We start from the raw sequence: 19432 nt of genomic DNA on the forward strand, positions 1-19432 counted from the left end.
CGGGCCGGAGACCCCGCACCGTCGATCCCCCAAGCCGCAACCGCAACGAGCAGCCCGCGACCGGAGCTTGTCCTCCCGGACCAGTTTTGGGGCCCAAACTCCCGAAGCCGCGCAAACAAGGAGCGGGAGCGCGAGGAGCGAGAGCGCCGGTTCCGAGAGGCCCGAAACCTCCGACGGATCCGGATAGAAGCCCGCCACAGCCGTCCCGGTCCCGGTCGGGAAGTGTATAAAGTGTAAAGTGTGTGAACATTTTAGAGTACTCAGCCCAACTTCCGGTTTAACTTCAGCGCTCTGCGGAAGTTCTGAACCATGCAGGGTGTGGACTTTTAACCGATCTACAAGACGAGATGAAGTAGTTTGGGATGTTATACTGCAACAATACGCTCTTTTAAATAATCCGCGTGGTTTGTGTTGCAACAGAGACGCTCAGCAGCTGGAAACATGTCTTTTTCTACCGATAAACAGAAAACAAAATTGTACCCAGTGACCAAGAAAGTTGAGGAAATACTGGCCATGAAGTTGTTTTTCACGGAGCTGAATACGACCGCTACGTGTCTCATCTGCAGACAGACAGTATTATATAGGGAGTTTAATATGAAGCGACATTACACTGCGAAACACGCAAAGCAGTATAATAAATACAATGGGGAAGAGAGGACGGCAGTGTCCGATCAGCTTCTTGCAGACTTCAACCGATCCAAAGAGCCTCCAGCAGACCCCGATGTGAGAAGAGACTCGCTACCTGACCAGAGACCCCCAGGTATTATATATTTATATATAATTTATAGCGATGAATGTCCGCTGAGCTCGTAGCAGTATGTGCTTTTACTTTGAAGGCGACACCAGTAACCCGGTAGTTGTCTTGACGACAAACCCGCCGTGGAAAAAGTAAACAATTATCACCTCAAATAACGTCCAGGCGCCTCTTTAATTGATGTTTAAACACAACACATGTAATAAAATCCGTTATTTTCCCTCTGTCTTTCGTCTCATGCGGTTTTAATCGTGTTGTTTTAGAAGTTACACGACGGCGACTCCTTGTGGCTGCTCAATCAATGAGGCTCAGTGCCGTCGGCAGGGAGGCTGTCTGTTGTTAGCCATTGTCTGTAGCTACGTTACTACACCAAGTGGTAGCGGTCCTGCTTAGTCTTGGCAGAAAACAACGGGGTTTCAGGTAATCCGACTTCAGCTACCGTGCAGCCATTCAGTGCGGAGAGCGGTTCAGTGTGGTGGTGTTGTGTGTTTTGAGCTCTCATGCTCACAGGCTGTTAGGCCGCTGCTGTCCGCTTTCATTAAAGAGGAAGAGGGAAGCAAACGCAGCTAGCGTCACCTTTGTTAGCATCTGAATATTACTTACAAACACACCGATAGCAGTGGTATTAGACCCGCGGAGGAGCTGGCGACACCTTTAAAGTCAAATACATGTAGTTGTGCATTTGTGAAATGTCATGTGAGAGTATTATTTCAGCCGGTTGCTACAACTTTGGCAAAGTAATGATGTAAAACGTGCAGCTAACGTCAGCTAAGGTGACGTTCTTGTTGTTTGTAGCTCGACTAACATAAATAACATTTGTTTGCATGAGCACAAACACCGATGTTCACACTCCTGCTGTTCCTCTTTGCATCAAATACTAAAACACAGCTTTATTTTTTATTTTTTTTAAGAGAACCTGCAATAATTTGTCTGCAAATAATGAATTTACCACATAAACAGTAGTTAATTTATTAGACACAGTCATCTTAAAGTTAAACTAATGCAGCCAACCACAGCCGTACCTTAAATAATGCCTGCATGAAGGTTTGAATGATCACAGCTGTTTGGATTCAACTTCCTGGTCGGGTTAAAGACTGGAGTTTGTGATGCAGCGTGCCACCTGATCGATATCTGTGAGGGTTGATCAAGTATTAGGAACAAGAGCTGGATCATTTGTTACTGCATGTTTATTGGAGTCAGTATATATGATAAGTACATTTCAGTACAGAGAAGCCAAATACATAAATGAGATAACAGTGTTTGTCCACCAGAGAACATGTTATACTCTCTAATCTATACTTCAACTATCTTTTATTGGTCAGGCTATATTAGAAAGACCTCTTGGTATGACGCAGCTCAATCTACAGCCAAAATGAACCAAGTCTGACAACCTTGTGGATGTCGGACTTATTACAGTATAGACAGACATTATAGTCTCTGGAAACTGAAAGTAAGTAGCAGTATTGCACAAAAACAAATGAAAATAAATCAAGGTAAACTTTCTGTCACTACCTTCCTGGACAGTCCACCGCTCTATCGACTGCTGTGGTGTCAGTGATAATCGACTGTTAGGTTAAGCAGGATATGGAAACTCTTTAACTACACGTTCAGTTGAAGCACCTGATGGTATTCTGCATGCCACCACGACGTACTTCACTGAACCTTTTGTGTGTGACTCTGACTCGCTCTCTCTCGATTTTTCTCTCTGCAGACATGCCGAGTCTAAAGCTGATCTCTGCTACCGACACGCAGTATTCAGCGGCCGTGCTGAAGTCCATGAACGAGCAGCGAAACCATGGATTGTTTTGTGATGTCACCATTATCATACAGGACAAGAAATTCAGAGCTCACAAGACAGTCCTGTCGGCCTCGAGCACATACTTCCACCAGCTCTTCAGCGTCGCTGGACAAGTGATCGAGTTAAACTTCATCAGAGCAGAAATCTTTGAGGAGATCCTCAATTACATTTACAGCGCCAAGATCATCCGTGTCCGCTCCGACATGCTTGAAGAGCTCATAAACGCGGGACAGATACTGGGAGTCAAGTTCATTGCAAACTTGGGGTCTCCGTTGTCGCAAGTGAAGGGTCTGCCTGGTTTGTCTAAGGAGACGGAAAGCAAAAGTGACACCCCCACGGAGATGATGCCGATCATCACAGAGTCTTTCTCGATATCTGCTGAGGAATTCAATCAGACGAGCAAACCCGCGGGGAACGACGAGGACTCAGACAGCGATGTTATGTTTGTATCACAAACTGATGCTCAAAGCAGAGCAACCAAACAGAAAACCGGCCCTGGCGATGTCATCGTTTTGGATTCGGCTAATTCACAAAATGTAGCGTCAAAGAAAACTGAAGAGTCAAATAATGCAGTTGCGAAACAAGCGGAGAAAGCCCAAGCCCCCGTGAAAACAAACGCTCCAAAGCCCCCCAGCATCAGCTGTCCGAACCCAAGTTTGCTCAACAGCAGCCCCCTGCGAAGCCCCGACAGCAGCTCCAATAACTCGTCTTCCCCCGCCAGAGTTTCCTCAGGAAGTGCTCCCACAACTCCAGCCAGGTCAAGCAGTTTCACACCCGAACCCTCAAGTGCCTCTCAGTCCTCTGAAAGCAGCGATATAATGGGAGTCCACAAGAAGCAAGTCTCTACTTCAACTCAGAAAGGGGATTTCAAAATAATGCTCTTAGACGTGTCCGACGGCTCCGCAAATCAAACTAACATTCCCAAAACAGCCGTGGCCGCGAAAAAGACAGTGACGCTCAATACAGCCACAGAGATTGATTCAATTTCATCAGGCTGTAAAGTGTACGCTAATATTGGAGAAAATACTTATGACATTGTCCCGGTGAAGGAAGATCCAGGTGAAGGAGGCTCTAAAGCCAATAAAGGGAAGAGGTCGTTAATGGCAACACCTCTGAAATCCTTAAATAAACCGCCCATGTCTCCGAAGACCAGCCCCAACAAGAAGAGGACCAAAACGGAGCTTGAGGACCACTACGAGCTGATCATGGACGGGAAGACTTTCTACGTGTGCATCGTCTGCAAGCGGCCCTACGTGTGTCTGACGAGTCTCCGCCGCCACTTCAACACCCACTCGTGGGAAAAGAAGTACCCGTGTCGCTACTGTAACAAGGTCTTCGCTCTGGCCGAGTACAGAACTAAACACGAAATCCACCACACGGGGGAGAGGAGGTACCAGTGCTTGGTGTGCAACGAGATGTTCATGAACTACCAGTTACTGTCCACCCACTGCAAGCAAGTCCACAACCAGGACCCCAGCGGGAGGAAGGAGAAAGACGACGCCGACAACAACTTATACCGACTGCTGCCGTGTAAAACGGTGCAGATGAAGCCGTACTCATGGACTACAGACGGGCAGGGGGTCCCGGTCATATCCGAGGATGGCAGCGTGCATCACATTACCACGGCGGGCGAGGGCGTCCACTCTTCCACCCAGACCAGGATGTTGAACTGGGACGACATCTTTGTCGAGCCTGATGCTCACATGCCTCCCGATGATCACGCCAGACCCGTGTCGACCGTGAACACTCCTCCACAGGGAGCCACAGAGTTTGACTTTGTTATACCAGAGACCTACTGAGCAGCACTCACTGCTCCATTACCTGTGCCTTTTAGGTACCCCCCCACCACCACCACCACCACCCTTATTCCTTTTGGTTCCATGTCAACAATATTCTTCTGTAATTCTCGATACTGTCTGCATAAGGCACGGTCACATTAGCCTTTCTGTTTTACAGTAACGTGTTGTGTAATGTTCTAATCATGGTGAACTGCAAACAAACGCTTCCACTGAATTGAAAGGCGGGACAGAAGTGTAATGTGACCATACCTTAGACTCTGCTTGTCTAATAGCCTTGATCTTTTTTATCATTGGAATAAATGATACTCACGTTAGCAAAACAAACATAGCAGTGGTTCACACGCAGTCAAATATATAATTAGTTTATATGGAAAATAACAATTCAATGCAGGAAACAAAAACTGCTTGAGGAAAATAAAAGAGAGGGGTGTTCGGTTTTAAATCAATAGTTGTAATAAAAGACAAGAATCATGTATATTTAAGTTGTCACTGTATGAGGCGAGTTGTAGCTGTTGTAGACCCGATAGCGCAGGCCTCGGAAAATGGCGCACAGAGGCATGTACGCTCAACGCGTTGTACGCTGCAGTAATTTTCCAATACACCAGTGGACAAACAAACAAAACATTCAGTTAAAAAGCAAGAACAGAGTGTTTAGCAGAGGAACTACGCTGCCCTACAGCTCCTCAATGCTGAGGATGCATTGATCTGTTCATCAGATAGGACCAAAAGCGACGCCAGTGATCAGAACCTCTTTATCAAACAGTGTTTGAGAAATGTATAAATAATAGATGAGCAACAGACAAACATTGTGAATACAAAAACCTAATATTGTTGACACGTGTTGTAAATCTAAAAGAAAAAACAAATGCTACATACATAAGAGCAGCTGCCCCTGTAGAAGAGTCATGTAAAGACGGGGTTTCCGTTGTGACCACTTGTGCCGGGGACACGGCGTCACGCATAAACATAGCCCAGTGATGATATCTAATTTCCTGTTGCTCTAAAGCCACAAAATTCTGCGTCAACCAGATTATTTCAGCTGAAGGATCTGAAGCACAAAGGGTGACATTTAGCAGCCCAGTGAGCTCCAGTTCATAAAACAGAAATGGGGTTACCTATTTAAGAATGTGAAACCTCAGCTGTAACCAGGACAACGTCCTATAGTGAAATAAAACAAGGTTGCTTGAGTTTTAAATCCACCATCAGATGCATCAATCATGGAGGATCAGACGGGAGTTTTTTCTGGACTGATTTCTCCATTTGAGAAGTTTTAATCCTGTACAAGAGAATGTTAATTATGATCTGAAATATATTTTTTCATTATGTGATTGTTGGTGATCCCACATGTGGGTATTGTGGCAGGGACGATATATAATGGTTATTTGGTTTCTCAGTGGCTGGAAAAACAGCTATGGTTTATTTTTTGTCCATTAAACACCTTTTGTTTTATTTTGATACATCTGTATATTTTTATTTGCTATGGTTGCCATGTTATTGATCTCCAGTGCAGGCTGCAGATTTTGCTTACAAATGTGATAAACTGAGGGTTATTTCAGTCAGTACATATAGCACTTAGCATTGGATCTTTTTGTAATGTTTTTACTTTTCCACTTTTTTTCCCATTGTGTCAAAAAGTAGTGATTGTCAGTGAGTAAAAAAAAAAAAAAGTAGTGCTAATATGGAAATCTATTCTGTTTATTCAATAAAATCATCCAGGATGCAGGTTTTGTTTTTTTAATTAACAGATTAACATTGGTGTGTGATGTACAGTATATTTCTGTTCATTTTTTTCACTATTTCAGATGTATTTATTAGGTTTATAGCGGTAGACAAAATGAAATAGTTATAAAATACCCTGTTGACATTGTACAAAGTATCCTTTTTCTGTCAGTTAGCAATAAGGGGTCCCGGATGGTAAATAAATTATTCTTTTACAAATTTAACTTGATTGTCTTGCACCTCCAGCATGTAAACATCTGCTGTTTTATTCACTGTGATGTACCTTCTCCAGCAGCTTCAAACAAACACAACTTAAAAACTCAGTCGCTTTGTTCCTCGCGGGTAAAATAAATCTGAACTGATAGAAAATCCTGTCTGCACACGTCCAGAAGATGATGGAAGATTTCATAATATTCATAATAGATTTAATTTATTGAGAGAAATGGGTAAACGTTTGTTCCCTGGTGCGATAGTATGGACTGCTAGCTTGGCTTAAAAGAAACACACAATATTTGAATTACACAAAACATTTTTTATTGGCAAAACAAAAAAGGAACTGACAATCAGCCCCTGAGAATGTGTTTAAACTATAAAAAGCAGTGATTAAAGCTGACAGACTGGTTTCAGTTTACACTCTCTTCCTCAGTGAACAACAGGTCTTATTCTTTGACTTTGAATGATCTCCCATCTCGTGTCAGTGAATCCAGCACCGACTGTTCACCCTCAGCCTTACACACGTTTACACATTTCAACTCTTAGATGTGATATTAATACTACTTACAAAGAGAGAGACGAGATGTGCTTACCTGCTTTGCAGCTTTTAGTGAAAATGCAATAAATAGGGTTTGGAGTGTAAATGTTAATTGTCCTGACTTAACAACTACTGCAGAATAGCTTATTTCTTCATTAGCACTGCTCTGCAAAGTTCACCACACACTGATCAAGATATTTTTGAACATGAACGGAAGAGTTAGTAAATAGATACCATGATCTGTTTGTATACCTTAGGCTTAACTGCTAAAGGAGCATCTGTATATCATACTGCTGAGCATGTAACCTCCATTACTGCTAACTTTGCCTTTAATAATGTACAAGGACACTACTGACCGCTAAAGAAACAACTACTTGGGCTTACAACTCTACTGTTTTTTTATTTTCTAGCTGATTCAGATTTGGGACTGACACCAAAGCTTTCATCTAACTCTGCATTATTCTCACACAAGGCTCATAGCTGTGCGGTGATCCTCAGTGCAAACAGTGAGGGCGTTATCACCTGTACCGCTTGAGGCAGGAAGCATTTACAATATGTACTAAAGAGAGGTGAACATGAAGCATGAGCTGGACGAGAGCTTTTTGCCCTTGTACAGAATAAATCCAGAGTGACAGAGTGTTGCAGCACTGGATGTCCGTTTGCATTAAGGCAGATAGATGTGTAAACAATCCTGGCTTTGAACCGGTTGTCTCTCTCTTGATGTGTATATGCACGCACACACACACAGTGCAGGTATGAGTGTGAGCGGTGCCCAGGGAGACAAACACTCACTCCCTTGTTTTGGGCTTAACTCAAAGTTAGTGTGCTCTGTGGCCGTCCTCCTCCTCCTCCTCCTCTTCCTCACCACCTTTCCTACAACACAGTTCCCAACAACTGTGAGGAAGAGCCCAGAGTGCATTCAAACCACTCAATCAGCATCTACCAACACCCACTAACGTTTCAGGTGCCTCCTGTGCTCGAGGACGTCTTACGGGCTGTAGGGTGGGGGCTTCTCGTCAGGGTGGTTGTGAGGGGGAGAGTAGCGTGGGGGGATCATTGTGGGCCACAGGTGGCTGGCTCCAGACTGGGAGTCATCTGACAGGCCTGAGGAGTCGGGGAACACGTAGGTGCCCTGTAGGAAAGCCAAAACATTCATCAGAATGACATCTTTACAAGTTTGGTTTCAGAATAACTCCAGACTGCTGCTGTATCTTCAATTAATCACTTTACTGGTACCCAAAGGGCAACTGGTTGCCCAGCAGTGAAACACAAAACATGAGATAAAAACACAAAATACATGAATACATATTAATACAAAACAGGAAAAAACAGAGTGCACAACTCGTTCCACCTTCCTCACAGACTTTAAAGACACGGCAGAAGGTGTGGAAGAGTCTTTATATCTGCTAGTTTTGGCTAACGGGAGTCAGAAGGCAAGATCTGAAACTGGATGTTGGAGAGGGGGAGACGTCAGATTGGATGGACTGTTTCTCTTGTGTCCCACTAATTCTGCTACAGACATTTACAAATGTATAATATTTTGTCTGAGAGAAGAATACCAACAGATAATAGAAAATGTAAGAACTGACTGGCATTAAAACGTTAAGCTGAATTTACATGACCTCTTCCTGTCATCATATTAATTTTTAAAAAGACACCCACAATGAATCAAAACCTTTTATCTGAAAGATAGACACCACTGATAACTGCCAATAATAAATCAATAATTTCTTCACAAAGTCTCCCACTATGCACTTCACGCAGGACAGCAGATGGAAAGTGTCTCTGTACCTGCAGGTCGTAGGCAGTGTAGGGCGGCAGGCAGGGGGCAGTGTTGTAATACGAGTTGAGGGAGGTGGTGGGTGGAGGAGGCTCTGAGGGGACTGGAGCTGTGATGGCCTCTGGCTCAGATGTACTCTCTGAGGCAGCAGAGGGAGTCTGACAAGGACATGAAGAGTATTGATCAGTTTCTATCAATTAAAACACCAGAGAATTAACAAAAACTTTAAAAAACAAAATCACAATTAAAGATCACCACATAGTTTGAGACTTATTCCGACACATCAAGCAGAATAAGCACAGTCGTCTCTTCATTCACATGACCTACCATGTCTTTGAAGCCTCCCAGCACTGCAGCAGTAATGATGCCCAGGAAGAGGGCCACGATGTTGAGGATGGTAGCGGACCATAACAGGTGATAGAGGTGCACCACATCCTGGCAGCTCTTCACGTCGGTATATTCATGGTAGCCTCCAATCACCTCTACACGGCTAGCCCAGTGGGTGGGAAAGAGAGGGAAACAGCCTACAGTCAAGCCACAAATGTCACCAATACAGCTTTTACTAATGCTCACCAACAGGCTGTGTGCATTTGTATTGGAGACACGATGGAAGACATACAACAGGTTTGATTTATACAGATAAATGAGTCTATGTCTGTAAGAGTTCCAGTGGTTTTGAGATGGTTCAGACACAAAAAGAGCATGCAGAGGAAATGCACATTTCTATAGTGGGTTAAAACATAACATTTCTACATAATTATTTAATTTCAATCAGTACTGATCAAAAAAAGAAAAAAAAACGTCATGAGTTGATCATTAATGGCCAATATGGTTCTAGAAAAAAAGGGACCTACTTCCAAATCATGGATGATTTCCTAAACTTTTTCAAAACATCTTTATTCTGAAGTCCCATAAGAGGATGTTCTCTGAAACAAAGGTTAAAAGAAAAGAAACATTTCTTGTTCTAATACAATCAACGCAGTTGCAGTGCAAAACAATTTCACACAAAAATGGTACACATCAAAAATCCAAACAATCAAAGCAACGCAGCAAAGCGAGTAGCCACTGATTGGTCAGGTGATCGACCTGCTCAGCGTACTCACTTCCCGCAGTTGTAGAGGTCGCAGCAGTAACAGGTGTTGCTCTTCACGCGCAGGTTACAGGACGAGCGCTGCGTCTGACAGGATACCTGAGGGTCAGAAATTATTTTACAGTCTCTGCACTTTGGGTCGACTTCGGGCTCTGCCCCCACTTCACTGCTGGGTTGACATTGATAGTTCAAACACGTACACTGAGAATGAATTCATCAGAAAGTGAAGTGTGTGTTTCTTACATCACGCTCGGATGCAGTCTCACTGGAGAGATACTCACACCGACCAGCATACAGAGGCTTGAGGTCCTGCAATACATTAACATGTTTACATATCTTACTGCACAGTTCATCACTAGTCTACTTACAAACATGCACTAAATAATAAAAAAAAAACTAAGATAAAGAAGCAACAACTCGTACTAGATTAGTGATACATGACTAATGACTTTTATTAAATTACCACCATTGACTTTTACAGCTCAGGATTAGTTGGTTTCTGGGCAAAATATAATGAAGTTGCTGTTACTGTGTGAACTGTACCTCAAACGGGACACAATGCATCAGAAAGTGAGAGCATTGGGGGTAAATGGAGGTTCCACAGCTGTAATTCTCTTTTTCAATTGTGAAAAACGTACAGAGATCAGGTCATTTAAGTTTTATGGTTTAGTCACAATTTCCGTATCCATTCAAGTTCTTAAACCTTGTCTTTCAAAAATAAAGTCCAGATGCTCCACTATAAACAGCCAAAAGCCTCTTTTCTGTTGGACTCTTAACTGAGGTTACCACTTTGTTCACTACCTGATCAGACTGTTTGCTCTTCTAGAAACATGTGATACACGTAGAAACCTGGACAAGACTGCAAGTTTCAAAATGATCATTACGTAAAAGGAATGAAATACACTTTAATCATCATTTAATAATAAAACATAATCATCATAATCCAATTCACAAACCTATTAAATAATATACACTACCAGTCAAAAGTTTGGACACATCTTCTCATTTAATGGTTTTTCTTTATTTTCATGACTGTTTACATTGTAGTTCTCACTGAAAGGCTTCAAAAACTATGAATGAACACCATATGGAATTATGTAGATAACAAAAAAAAGTGTGAAATAACTCAAAACAGATTCTTCAAAATAGCCACCCTTTGCTTTGATTGACTGGTAGTGTACATAAAACATTGTTATCAATAATATACTTTGGTCCTACAATGATTATGTTGCTCAATATTGAGATCAAGAATATTTATTAATGTTTGGGAGAATTTACTTTTTATACTTTAAAAATAAAACACCTGTGAAGGGTCAGAAACTTTACCTGTGAACAGGACACATTTCACAGGAGGCAAGCACTTAAAAAGGGCATTTAATCAGCATCATGATTGTGCACTTAATTGTGCAGCCCTACATGTGATTCATAGTCGAGGTAAAGCAAGAAAGGAATCTGTGCTTTGGCACCAAAAGTGTGATTTAGTTTGAGAAGTCTGAGAAATGTAAAAACAACAACATTTAGATAAATGTAACCATAAAATGTATGTATATATGTCTGTATCATACTGTTTCTCAATCCTCTTTCATTCAACAGTGTGCCTCTTTGTAGTTCAGTGGGCAAAAGATTTTACATTTTCCCTTTTACTGACCCCGCTGGCAAATGAAAACCTGCCAATAGTGCCCGTATCTCTTTTCACCCAGCCATAACTCATTTTAGCGTAATTGTTTAAGAGCGCATTAGTGGTTATTTATTGTTTTATGTACTTTGTGTAATGGAGAATAATGTCCCTCCACCACACAATATATTTATCCTGCTCAGGAGGGTGCAGCAGCTGCTACAGCCAGCCATATGAGCAATGCCCTTGAAGAAGTGCATATGTTTTAATGTATGTATGGCAGATAGAGTATATATAGCTTTAATGGAGATGGCATTGATTAATACGCTTGTTATAAGTTGGGGCATACTGTTTATAATTTATTAGTTTAGTTAAATGGGCAGACACTTCAGTGTTACTTACAATGTGCCTCGCGGCAAAAACTCCATCGACGATAGCACAGCAGAAAGCAGCCACCACTCCGAAACTGATGAAGACGATAGATGCGACTAACTGTGAAAGAAAACAGAGGAGCTGTAAACTCAACATAAACAGGCGGTATCACTACATGTATGAAGTATGAGTATGAATTCCTCGGAACAGGATGAGGGTCGGTGGGGTTTGTGGGCCGGGGCAGAGGACAGCAGTGACAGAGCGCTGTGGTTGTCACCTATAGCTCCAGTGGCGTTCGTGGCTGGCACGGCGCCCGGCTCTTTATAGGCTGTGCAACCCTTTAAGTCTCCCATTCGCCCCCTCCTCTCCTCCTTTCACTCCTCAATGAAAGGCAGAATGTATTCAATTACACATCACCCCACCCTGTCTGCAGGAGGAAGGCAGTGCAAGTGAGGCAACAGATTCAGCAGCTAGAGGGAACAGGGATTTATGCCTGTGCCGAGATTTCTATGATGCTGATAATCACATCCAGGAACAAGTGGATTTCAACAGCACATTTTAACAGTCCTGTGGATATTTAATCTTTCTTAAAGTCAGTAGAAATGTTTTTTCTCTGTCACAGCATACTCTGAGCAGTGTTGGCCTCCATCAGCACACTATTTTCTACCAAACTAAGAACAGTTTTAGTTGTTTTAATTGAGAGATTTCTGCATTTGTATTTCTTTCTCTGTGCTTTTCTCACTGGTTTGAAGTGGACGGGACTCAGAACTTAACTTCACATCAGCGAAGCAATGCCATGCTTCAACCAGGATTCAGCAACATTTGAGTCTGATGATAGTTGTGGGGTTGTTTGTTTATGCTACAAAGTAACTGTCAATCAAATCTGAAACCACACCGACGCCGTCCTGATGAAGCAGACTGGATGTGTTTTTTGAGCGTTTAACTCTTAATAAATAATACTTAAAGATGTTTCCCAAAAGTTAACTTTGATTGTTACACAACAGTTATTTAATGTTATTTAGAAAGACTTTTCAAACCATGTTATCAAGGTCTTTATTTATTTTGAACCATAGGCCACCCTAATGTGGAAATGGAAGCTCTCCCTGCACACTGTGCTGCTGATTTGTGCTAATACGATTATCGGTGGAATATCAATTATCATTCATTTACTTTATTCAATTTACAAGTAAACATTTATAAAAAATTCTTCTTCCTACCTAACTGAACATCTGGGTTGCAACTAAGTCTTTTAATTATCGATTAATCTGCTGATTCTTCTCTTAAAGAATCAATTTAATGGTCAGAAAATAGTAATAAAAGTCAATTACAATCCAAACAAAGTTATTACCATAGAAGATAAAGAAAACCTGTGAAAATTTACATTTGAGAAGCTGAAAGTAGTGAATTCTTGGCATATTTACTCAAAATGAATGCAACCGTTAATCAGTTGTCAAAAATCATATGTCTCTTAATACCCCAAACCATAAATAATATCAACACATTTTCTACGTAATAACATTTTATGTCAAACAACAAATCAGAGGCAGTGCGGTGTCACATGTCACAGCTCAGTTAGTCATGGTACACACACATCCTGACTGCTGCATTATGGGTAAAAGGTGTCATGGTACAAACTCATTCTTCATTTCAGCCCTGACAGTCCCTGCCCGGCACGTCCCACCTGCTCCTCTCATCTGCAGTTTCCTTCCCCACATTCCAGTGTGGACATCTGTCCTCCTCCACTTACACCATATTTCTATTTCTGGCTGCATCTCCCATGAAGCCCAGGATACTCGCTCTGATACACAAACCTCCTCAGGCCAGGGGGGACTCGCAGTCTGGGTTAGGTCTGTGCTGTGTCTATTGTCACATTAACAGCATAATCAAGCTGCTGTTAGGTAATTGGGACTGATACGCAGTTTAATGAGAGTGCTCTCTGACTGAAGAGACAAGGAGACACCGAGCACTGAAAGTGATCTCAATGCACAGAGGTAATATAAATCCTCTTACCATCTGCCTCTTGTTCTCTATCAAATGAGCGCCGATAATTCCCAGAAAAGAGCCAAAGCCCAGCTGAAAAGAGAGACAGTAGCTGTTAGGGCATTTATCTAATTTGACTGTAAAGCTTTGATTTCATAGCGCAGTGGGGTAAATCAAGTGTTGAATGTTTCTGTGATTCTGTGGAGAACTGCAGCATGTTTACAATGAGACCAACTACTTACAAAAGATAAGCACCATAAATTGTAGATGAATTTACTCTAATTTGAACATTTGTGATAAAAAGCTTCTCCTAATCTCGAAACCATGAATATGATGAATCTCGAGGTCGGAGTTAGAAGAAGCAACAAACAGTGGCTGCTTTCCTGATAGCTCTTTATGCTAGAAGAAGACTGAAAGCAGAGTACTGTGAATGAAACACATTTATGGGCTGAGACACTTTACCTCACTCAGCCTCTAATGACAGCAATGCTGAATAATGAATGTGGGGAAAAGTCACCCCTCTGAGACCTTCAGTGATTATTTTGATCAGAGTCCAGGAGCGGGAAGAAGAATCTGCTAGAAACACTTCACTCACACTTCTTATGAGCCCTGACAGTGAACAGGCCTGCTGTGTCGTGCCTGCCGCTGTTGCACGCAGGTGTGAATGTGCACTCACAATGACTCCTGGGTAGTAGCCGCCCACCGTGATGTTCTGCGTCCTGGTCGTCGCTGCCAGGCCGAAGATGAGGATGAGCACAGACACAATGAGCAGCATCACTGTCACTATTATGGATTTCCTCTTCCTCCTCTTAAAAGAACCTACAAGGACAACAAACGAGGGGACATTACTGCAGCAAAGTGATGTGAAGTTAGAAGGTGAGGCTCCACCACAAGCACTGACGTAATGGGAAGTAGCTGAAGAGGCTCATGACTGGACTGGAGTTTCTCTGGTTCTGGTCACACTGACATGTCGCTTTGAAGACGCAGCAAAAAGGGTCTTATTTGTACTGTATGTGCAACTTTAAGGGAACCAAAGGAATCAGTTTGTGAAACACTGCGAAGCACCTTAACTCATCTTCTGTCAACACAACTGTGGAGAGGATGAATCTGGACTTATCTGAGAGATACAATATTTAATTTACTATTTAACACTGGCTGGTTATTGTCATGTCTTGCGCACATTCACACATACAGAGAAAGTAACTTCCATAATGAAGCTCAGTTCAAAATGCAGAGCAGCAGAAGCTATAAAACTAGTTAGCTCTAAAAATAACTTCTGTTATTATTATACTTAAGTTGCTCGGGATGGAAAAACTTTAAAAATATAAAGAAATCACAGATGGTTTGGTTTAGTGGGGAAACTTCCTGACATAGTCCAAAGGTCTGCTGATTCTCCAATATTTTTTGTTTTTAGAAGTAGAATTATACGAACCAGCAACAAACTATCATTATATTTACATTAAAGAGGGTTTTTCTATTAATCTGTGCCTAAAGGTTTAAGTAAGAGGTGTTAAGGCTTTGAGATGTTGATCTTATAATCCCAACATAGGAACTTTTTTCATACCGGCCTTCTTTTGTTGCTCACCATCCGTTTCTACTCTCTTTCTCTCTCCTCTCGCGTCCACTCAGCTGTCTGAATACTGTCTAATAAAGACAGAGACGTGGGTGAATACAGGAACTGTACTGTGTGATGCATCCTGTGTGTCATCTCTCTAATACTACTGACTGTTTTCATTGTTGAAAATCTGTTTCTTTTTTAAAACATAAATACAATCAAACACATCTACCTATGCTGGGTAATTATATTATTATATATTGTATGTACTGTGTTATCCACCTACCTCATGTACATACAAATATATACAATATATATAAACATTTACATTACCTGCATGTAAATGTTTATTTCAGGATTCTTTGCTCTATTGTCTACAAACATATATATACATATATAACTGTACATAATAATGTATGTGTGTTTTGTTGAGCTTGTTGTCCTGTTACTTTATGCTGTTATTCTGTGTTTGTACATTCACAGCAACGTAAAACTGGAGTCAAATTCCTCGTATGTGTTCACATACCTGGCCAATAACAGTGATTCTGATATCTCCAATAAAAGATGGTCAGGTTAACTGTATATTGTATATTTAAAGCAGAGTTTTCATCTTGTAGTGAAATTATATTTTAAAAGTGCCATTAAACAAACATTGTTAAAACATGCCCAGGTGAGCTTGCAGTGCAACAGAGATCATTCAACACAACAAAATATGAATTAAACATATTGAACATATTAAAAGACACATATTAAAAGATAAAAGATAAAAACAAAATACCGTAAAGTGCGAGTGCAAACATAAACATATTAAAAATATACATGACTACAAAGACAACCATAAACTAGAAACAAAATATACATTAAAGTGCCAAAGCTTTAACTTTGTGGTCTGAACCTCCTCTCTTTACTGAGAATCATCTCTAACAACATTCAGTGAAGTGATAAACTGAAGAGAGAGATATGTAACGCAGTGACCGGGGATTTGAGATGCAGTTTTAGCTATTTGTTTTCAGCAGTAGCCGAGGAAGGTCTGCCTGCTTCTCGTTATAATCTACTCAATTTATTTTAACCTCGTCCTGCCCAATATATTCTGAAGTGCTCACCAAAACTCCTTAGAGAACAACAGATCACCCAAGTCACTCTGTATGTTCACTTATACCAATTTATAGAAACAAAAGTTGGCAAAGCCACAGACAGGCGTCACTGCTACTGAATACTGATGCTCCAGCAAGGATCAGTGCTCATCGCTACACTGAGCATATGGTTTCTGTCACCACGGTGCGTGCACGGTGAAAGACACTTATACTGTGAGAAAACTACATTTCCTCTTCACCATAATTCTGCACTGCAGATAGTTTTACAGTTGACTGAAACATGTGGCTCTGTTGCACCGGTTAAATGAACAATGAACGTCTCAGTTTTCCCATCATAGCACATCCTCTCAGTTTTAAATTCTTAGGAGACATCCAATGCTCTCTTAGATCAAATATCATATGACATGCCTTCACTTTATATATTATCAGATCAAGTGTTATCTATCTGTCAATATTCAGCAGAAACGTCTCTGGCTCTACCCTGCAGGGATCTGTGACTCAAAATCATGCAGGGCCAGATTTGTTTATTGTGTGGATTATCTGAGACTATAAGTATAAGTTCTGTTATTTGATTCACAGTAAATACAACTAATTACTCACAAGATATTACAAAAGCAGCTCTATTTCAATATGACTACACCACCTTCTTATAAGAGACCACTCTTCTTTCTGGCGATCCTGCAAAACTGTGCAGAGTGAGTAAGCTAAAACAATCAACAGCCTACCACCATCTGCTGAGAATCACTAAAAACGTACTAAACATATGCTGTTTCGCCTACACGAATGGACGCCTTTGTTCCCGTCGTGTTCGTGGTAGCAGCCGAGCATCCTGCCAAAAACCTGTGTCAGTGTGTTGCCCACCAGAGCCACACATCCAGGCTGCCATCCGCGGTTACTCAACGCCGCCGCACCTGCAGTGACGCGCTGCGGCCTGGACCGACAGCACACAGAACACGGTCTGTGATGCAACGGGTGTTTCTGTCAGCCGTTAGAAACACACACACACACACACACACAAACGACCGTTACTGTTTTTAACCGACACAAAATAAATGTTAAAATGTTAATATTTGTGTGTAGGAACAATTAAAATACGCCTTTTAATTAAAAAAAAAAAAAAACACGCATTCTGGTCAAAGGAGTACATTATTTAATTGATTTTTAAAAAATAAAATTTAAAAAAAAACCTGCTGCAGACGTTGCGCCGTTGACCTTGCACACACCTACCAATGCTTGTCTCAGAGAGAGTCAGCCCGCTGGACTGGAGGCTCTGAGAGGGAGGCATGCTGGCTGGAGGATGTTTGAAACGCAGTCCGCCCGGTGGTCCTCACGCAAATTAAAGAGAACAACAATCACGACTCAGTGTTATATACTGGAGCCCTAATGGTGTACAGTCGTGAGCTAGCGCAGACGGTTGTGTTCGCTCGCTGTGGCATTCTCTGGCAGCCCTTCCTCCTCCGTCCCCGCTGAGACCGAGTCTGTCTCATTTACATCCCCGCGGCTGTTGATGTGTCTGTCGGTCTCCGTCCTCACGATGTGTCGGTGTCGGGCAGCGGGTCTCTGCTGCTGCTGCTGCTGGTTGTGTGTGCGCATGTCACACGTACTCAAAGAACAGAGTAGTCCAACGGTCGTTACTTGTACTTGTGTCACAGCAGTGTAACGATACTTAGCTAACGTATCAACTTACACCCCTGAAGTACGTGACCGTTACACCGCCGTGTCCGTTAGTGTCCGTTACCAACCTGTCAGTAGGCGTAACTAAGCAACAGATCAAATGTTCTCGGTAGTTGATGTTCTCCTCCAACTGTCGTCTCTGTCGATAAAATAATATAATATAAATAATATAATATAATAATAATATAATATAATATAATAATAATATATATAATCTTTCACCGGAAAACAGATCTGGACATCCGCCATTTTTAAGATAATTAGCTAAACTAGCTGACTAGTGTTGAAACTTTACCGTTACAAGCTACGAGATAAGCGACGGCGAGCTGGTGTTAGTTAACTGACAGAAAATAGGTGTGGGAATAAAAAAGAACAAACTGGGCCGCTTCAGCTTTGCTTTAAATGTATAGCAAATACGAGTACTAATAATACTGATAATAATAATTTAAATAAACGTCAGCGAGAAAAGAAAGCAACGGTAATCTGTAATGGGTCACCTGAGGGTTTATCACTGACAGCAGGGGTTAAAAAGTCTGCTTTAACGTTATACACACGTAGTCTAACACATCAGGTTTAGTGTGTTTTAACTAACTTAATGTCTTTGTTAGAGCTGTTAGTGTTTCTGATTCAGCTGCCTGTGTGCGGGTACTGGGACACAATGCAAAGTCCGGAGGAGTCAGGGTCGAGTTCAGGCCGAGCATCGAGCGCCACCGTCCGGTACAAACACAACGGTACGTTCAAGAGCCGTCGGACAACCAGGGAGCCATACACATGCTGCCTTCAGGTGCTGTGCGTCTCGACAAGTGCATTAATACACAATTCCTTGTTTTCCTTTATTTTTAAGGTATGAAGGTGAGGGTACTACTTTATTTACAGTAGCAACATTAAAGTCAGGTAGCTATAAGACGGCACGGTAACCACAGCATTCAACATGATAAAATAAGCATACAATAATTTTTAGACATATAAATATGTTGCCTATATTCTAGTTTTTAATAATTCTCTCTTTTGTAGCTTACATTTCTTTTTTCACATTGGTGTAAATTTTATCTGTCACAGTGACAGGGCTGTAACTTTCTGTCTGTTATTAAATAAATGTTGCTAAATAATAAGATTCAGTGTTTCCCATCTGGAACTTTTAAAAAGTGTTTGAAACATTATTTGGACTTTCCAAAAAATGTTATTTATAATATCGGATTTATTATATTTAATTAGGCCAAATTGATGATATTATACTGAATAAATCAAAGGAAGTTTTACATATTTTGCAGACTTTTTGAGGGTGTTGCAGTTACAGTTAAATACTTGTGACCTCAGTATTTATAAAAATCCTGGCTACAGCTCAGCACACATAGGCACATGCAGAAACTTTTACCTTAAAATTAAAACATAAACAAAAAAACCTCTTTCTGCTGTTGTGGTGCACACAATGCTGCATACAGTAACATTTG

General features: G+C 41.5%; 2 protein-coding genes across 7 annotated transcripts; one reads left to right on the forward strand and one right to left on the reverse strand.

Moving 5' to 3' along the window:
* Positions 1 to 303: 303 nt before the first annotated feature.
* zbtb33 (zinc finger and BTB domain containing 33) lies at positions 304 to 6256 on the forward strand. Of its 2 annotated transcripts, none has more exons than XM_035668860.1 (2): positions 304 to 760; positions 2466 to 6256. In XM_035668860.1, the coding sequence occupies exons 1-2, from the start codon at positions 442 to 444 to the stop codon at positions 4349 to 4351; spliced, it is 2205 nt and encodes a 734-aa protein (XP_035524753.1). In that variant the 5' UTR covers positions 304 to 441; the 3' UTR covers positions 4352 to 6256. The 2 variants fall into 2 exon arrangements, with proteins under 2 accessions (XP_035524753.1, XP_035524754.1); XM_035668861.1 differs by lacking the exon at positions 304 to 760 and adding an exon at positions 1032 to 1174.
* A 325-nt stretch (positions 6257 to 6581) lies between these two features.
* On the reverse strand, positions 6582 to 18043 carry tmem255a (transmembrane protein 255A). 5 transcript variants are annotated; one of them, XM_035668863.1, is made up of 10 exons: positions 17535 to 18040; positions 14335 to 14477; positions 13689 to 13751; positions 11709 to 11798; positions 9935 to 10000; positions 9705 to 9790; positions 9456 to 9527; positions 8929 to 9091; positions 8613 to 8759; positions 6582 to 7953 (listed from the first exon to the last, which is right to left on the reverse strand). In XM_035668863.1, the coding sequence occupies exons 1-10, from the start codon at positions 17590 to 17592 to the stop codon at positions 7810 to 7812; spliced, it is 1032 nt and encodes a 343-aa protein (XP_035524756.1). In that variant the 5' UTR covers positions 17593 to 18040; the 3' UTR covers positions 6582 to 7809. The 5 variants fall into 5 exon arrangements, with proteins under 5 accessions (XP_035524756.1, XP_035524755.1, XP_035524757.1 ...); XM_035668862.1 differs by having other exon boundaries at positions 8929 to 9097; XM_035668864.1 differs by lacking the exon at positions 13689 to 13751 and having other exon boundaries at positions 8929 to 9097; positions 17535 to 18043.
* Between the last annotated feature and the right edge of the window lie 1389 nt (positions 18044 to 19432).

Source organism: Morone saxatilis, unplaced genomic scaffold (genome assembly GCF_004916995.1).
Source record: "Morone saxatilis isolate NCDOM2014 unplaced genomic scaffold, NCSU_SB_2.0 Contig22, whole genome shotgun sequence".
Classification (NCBI taxonomy): Eukaryota; Metazoa; Chordata; class Actinopteri; family Moronidae; genus Morone; species Morone saxatilis.

Bases quoted from the DNA above. Each gene is read 5' to 3' on its own strand.
- zbtb33 (XM_035668860.1), top strand. From the start codon at position 442: ATGTCTTTTTCTACCGATAAACAGAAAACAAAATTGTACCCAGTGACC. The intron at 761-2,465 runs GTATTATATATT...TTCTCTCTGCAG, and splicing joins ACCTGACCAGAGACCCCCAG to ACATGCCGAGTCTAAAGCTG.
- tmem255a (XM_035668862.1), bottom strand. From the start codon at position 17,592: ATGCCTCCCTCTCAGAGCCTCCAGTCCAGCGGGCTGACTCTCTCTGAG. The intron at 9,791-9,934 runs GTAAGAAACACA...TCTGACCCTCAG, and splicing joins AGACTGCATCCGAGCGTGAT to GTATCCTGTCAGACGCAGCG. The intron at 9,528-9,704 runs GTGAGTACGCTG...CCTTTGTTTCAG, and splicing joins GACCTCTACAACTGCGGGAA to AGAACATCCTCTTATGGGAC.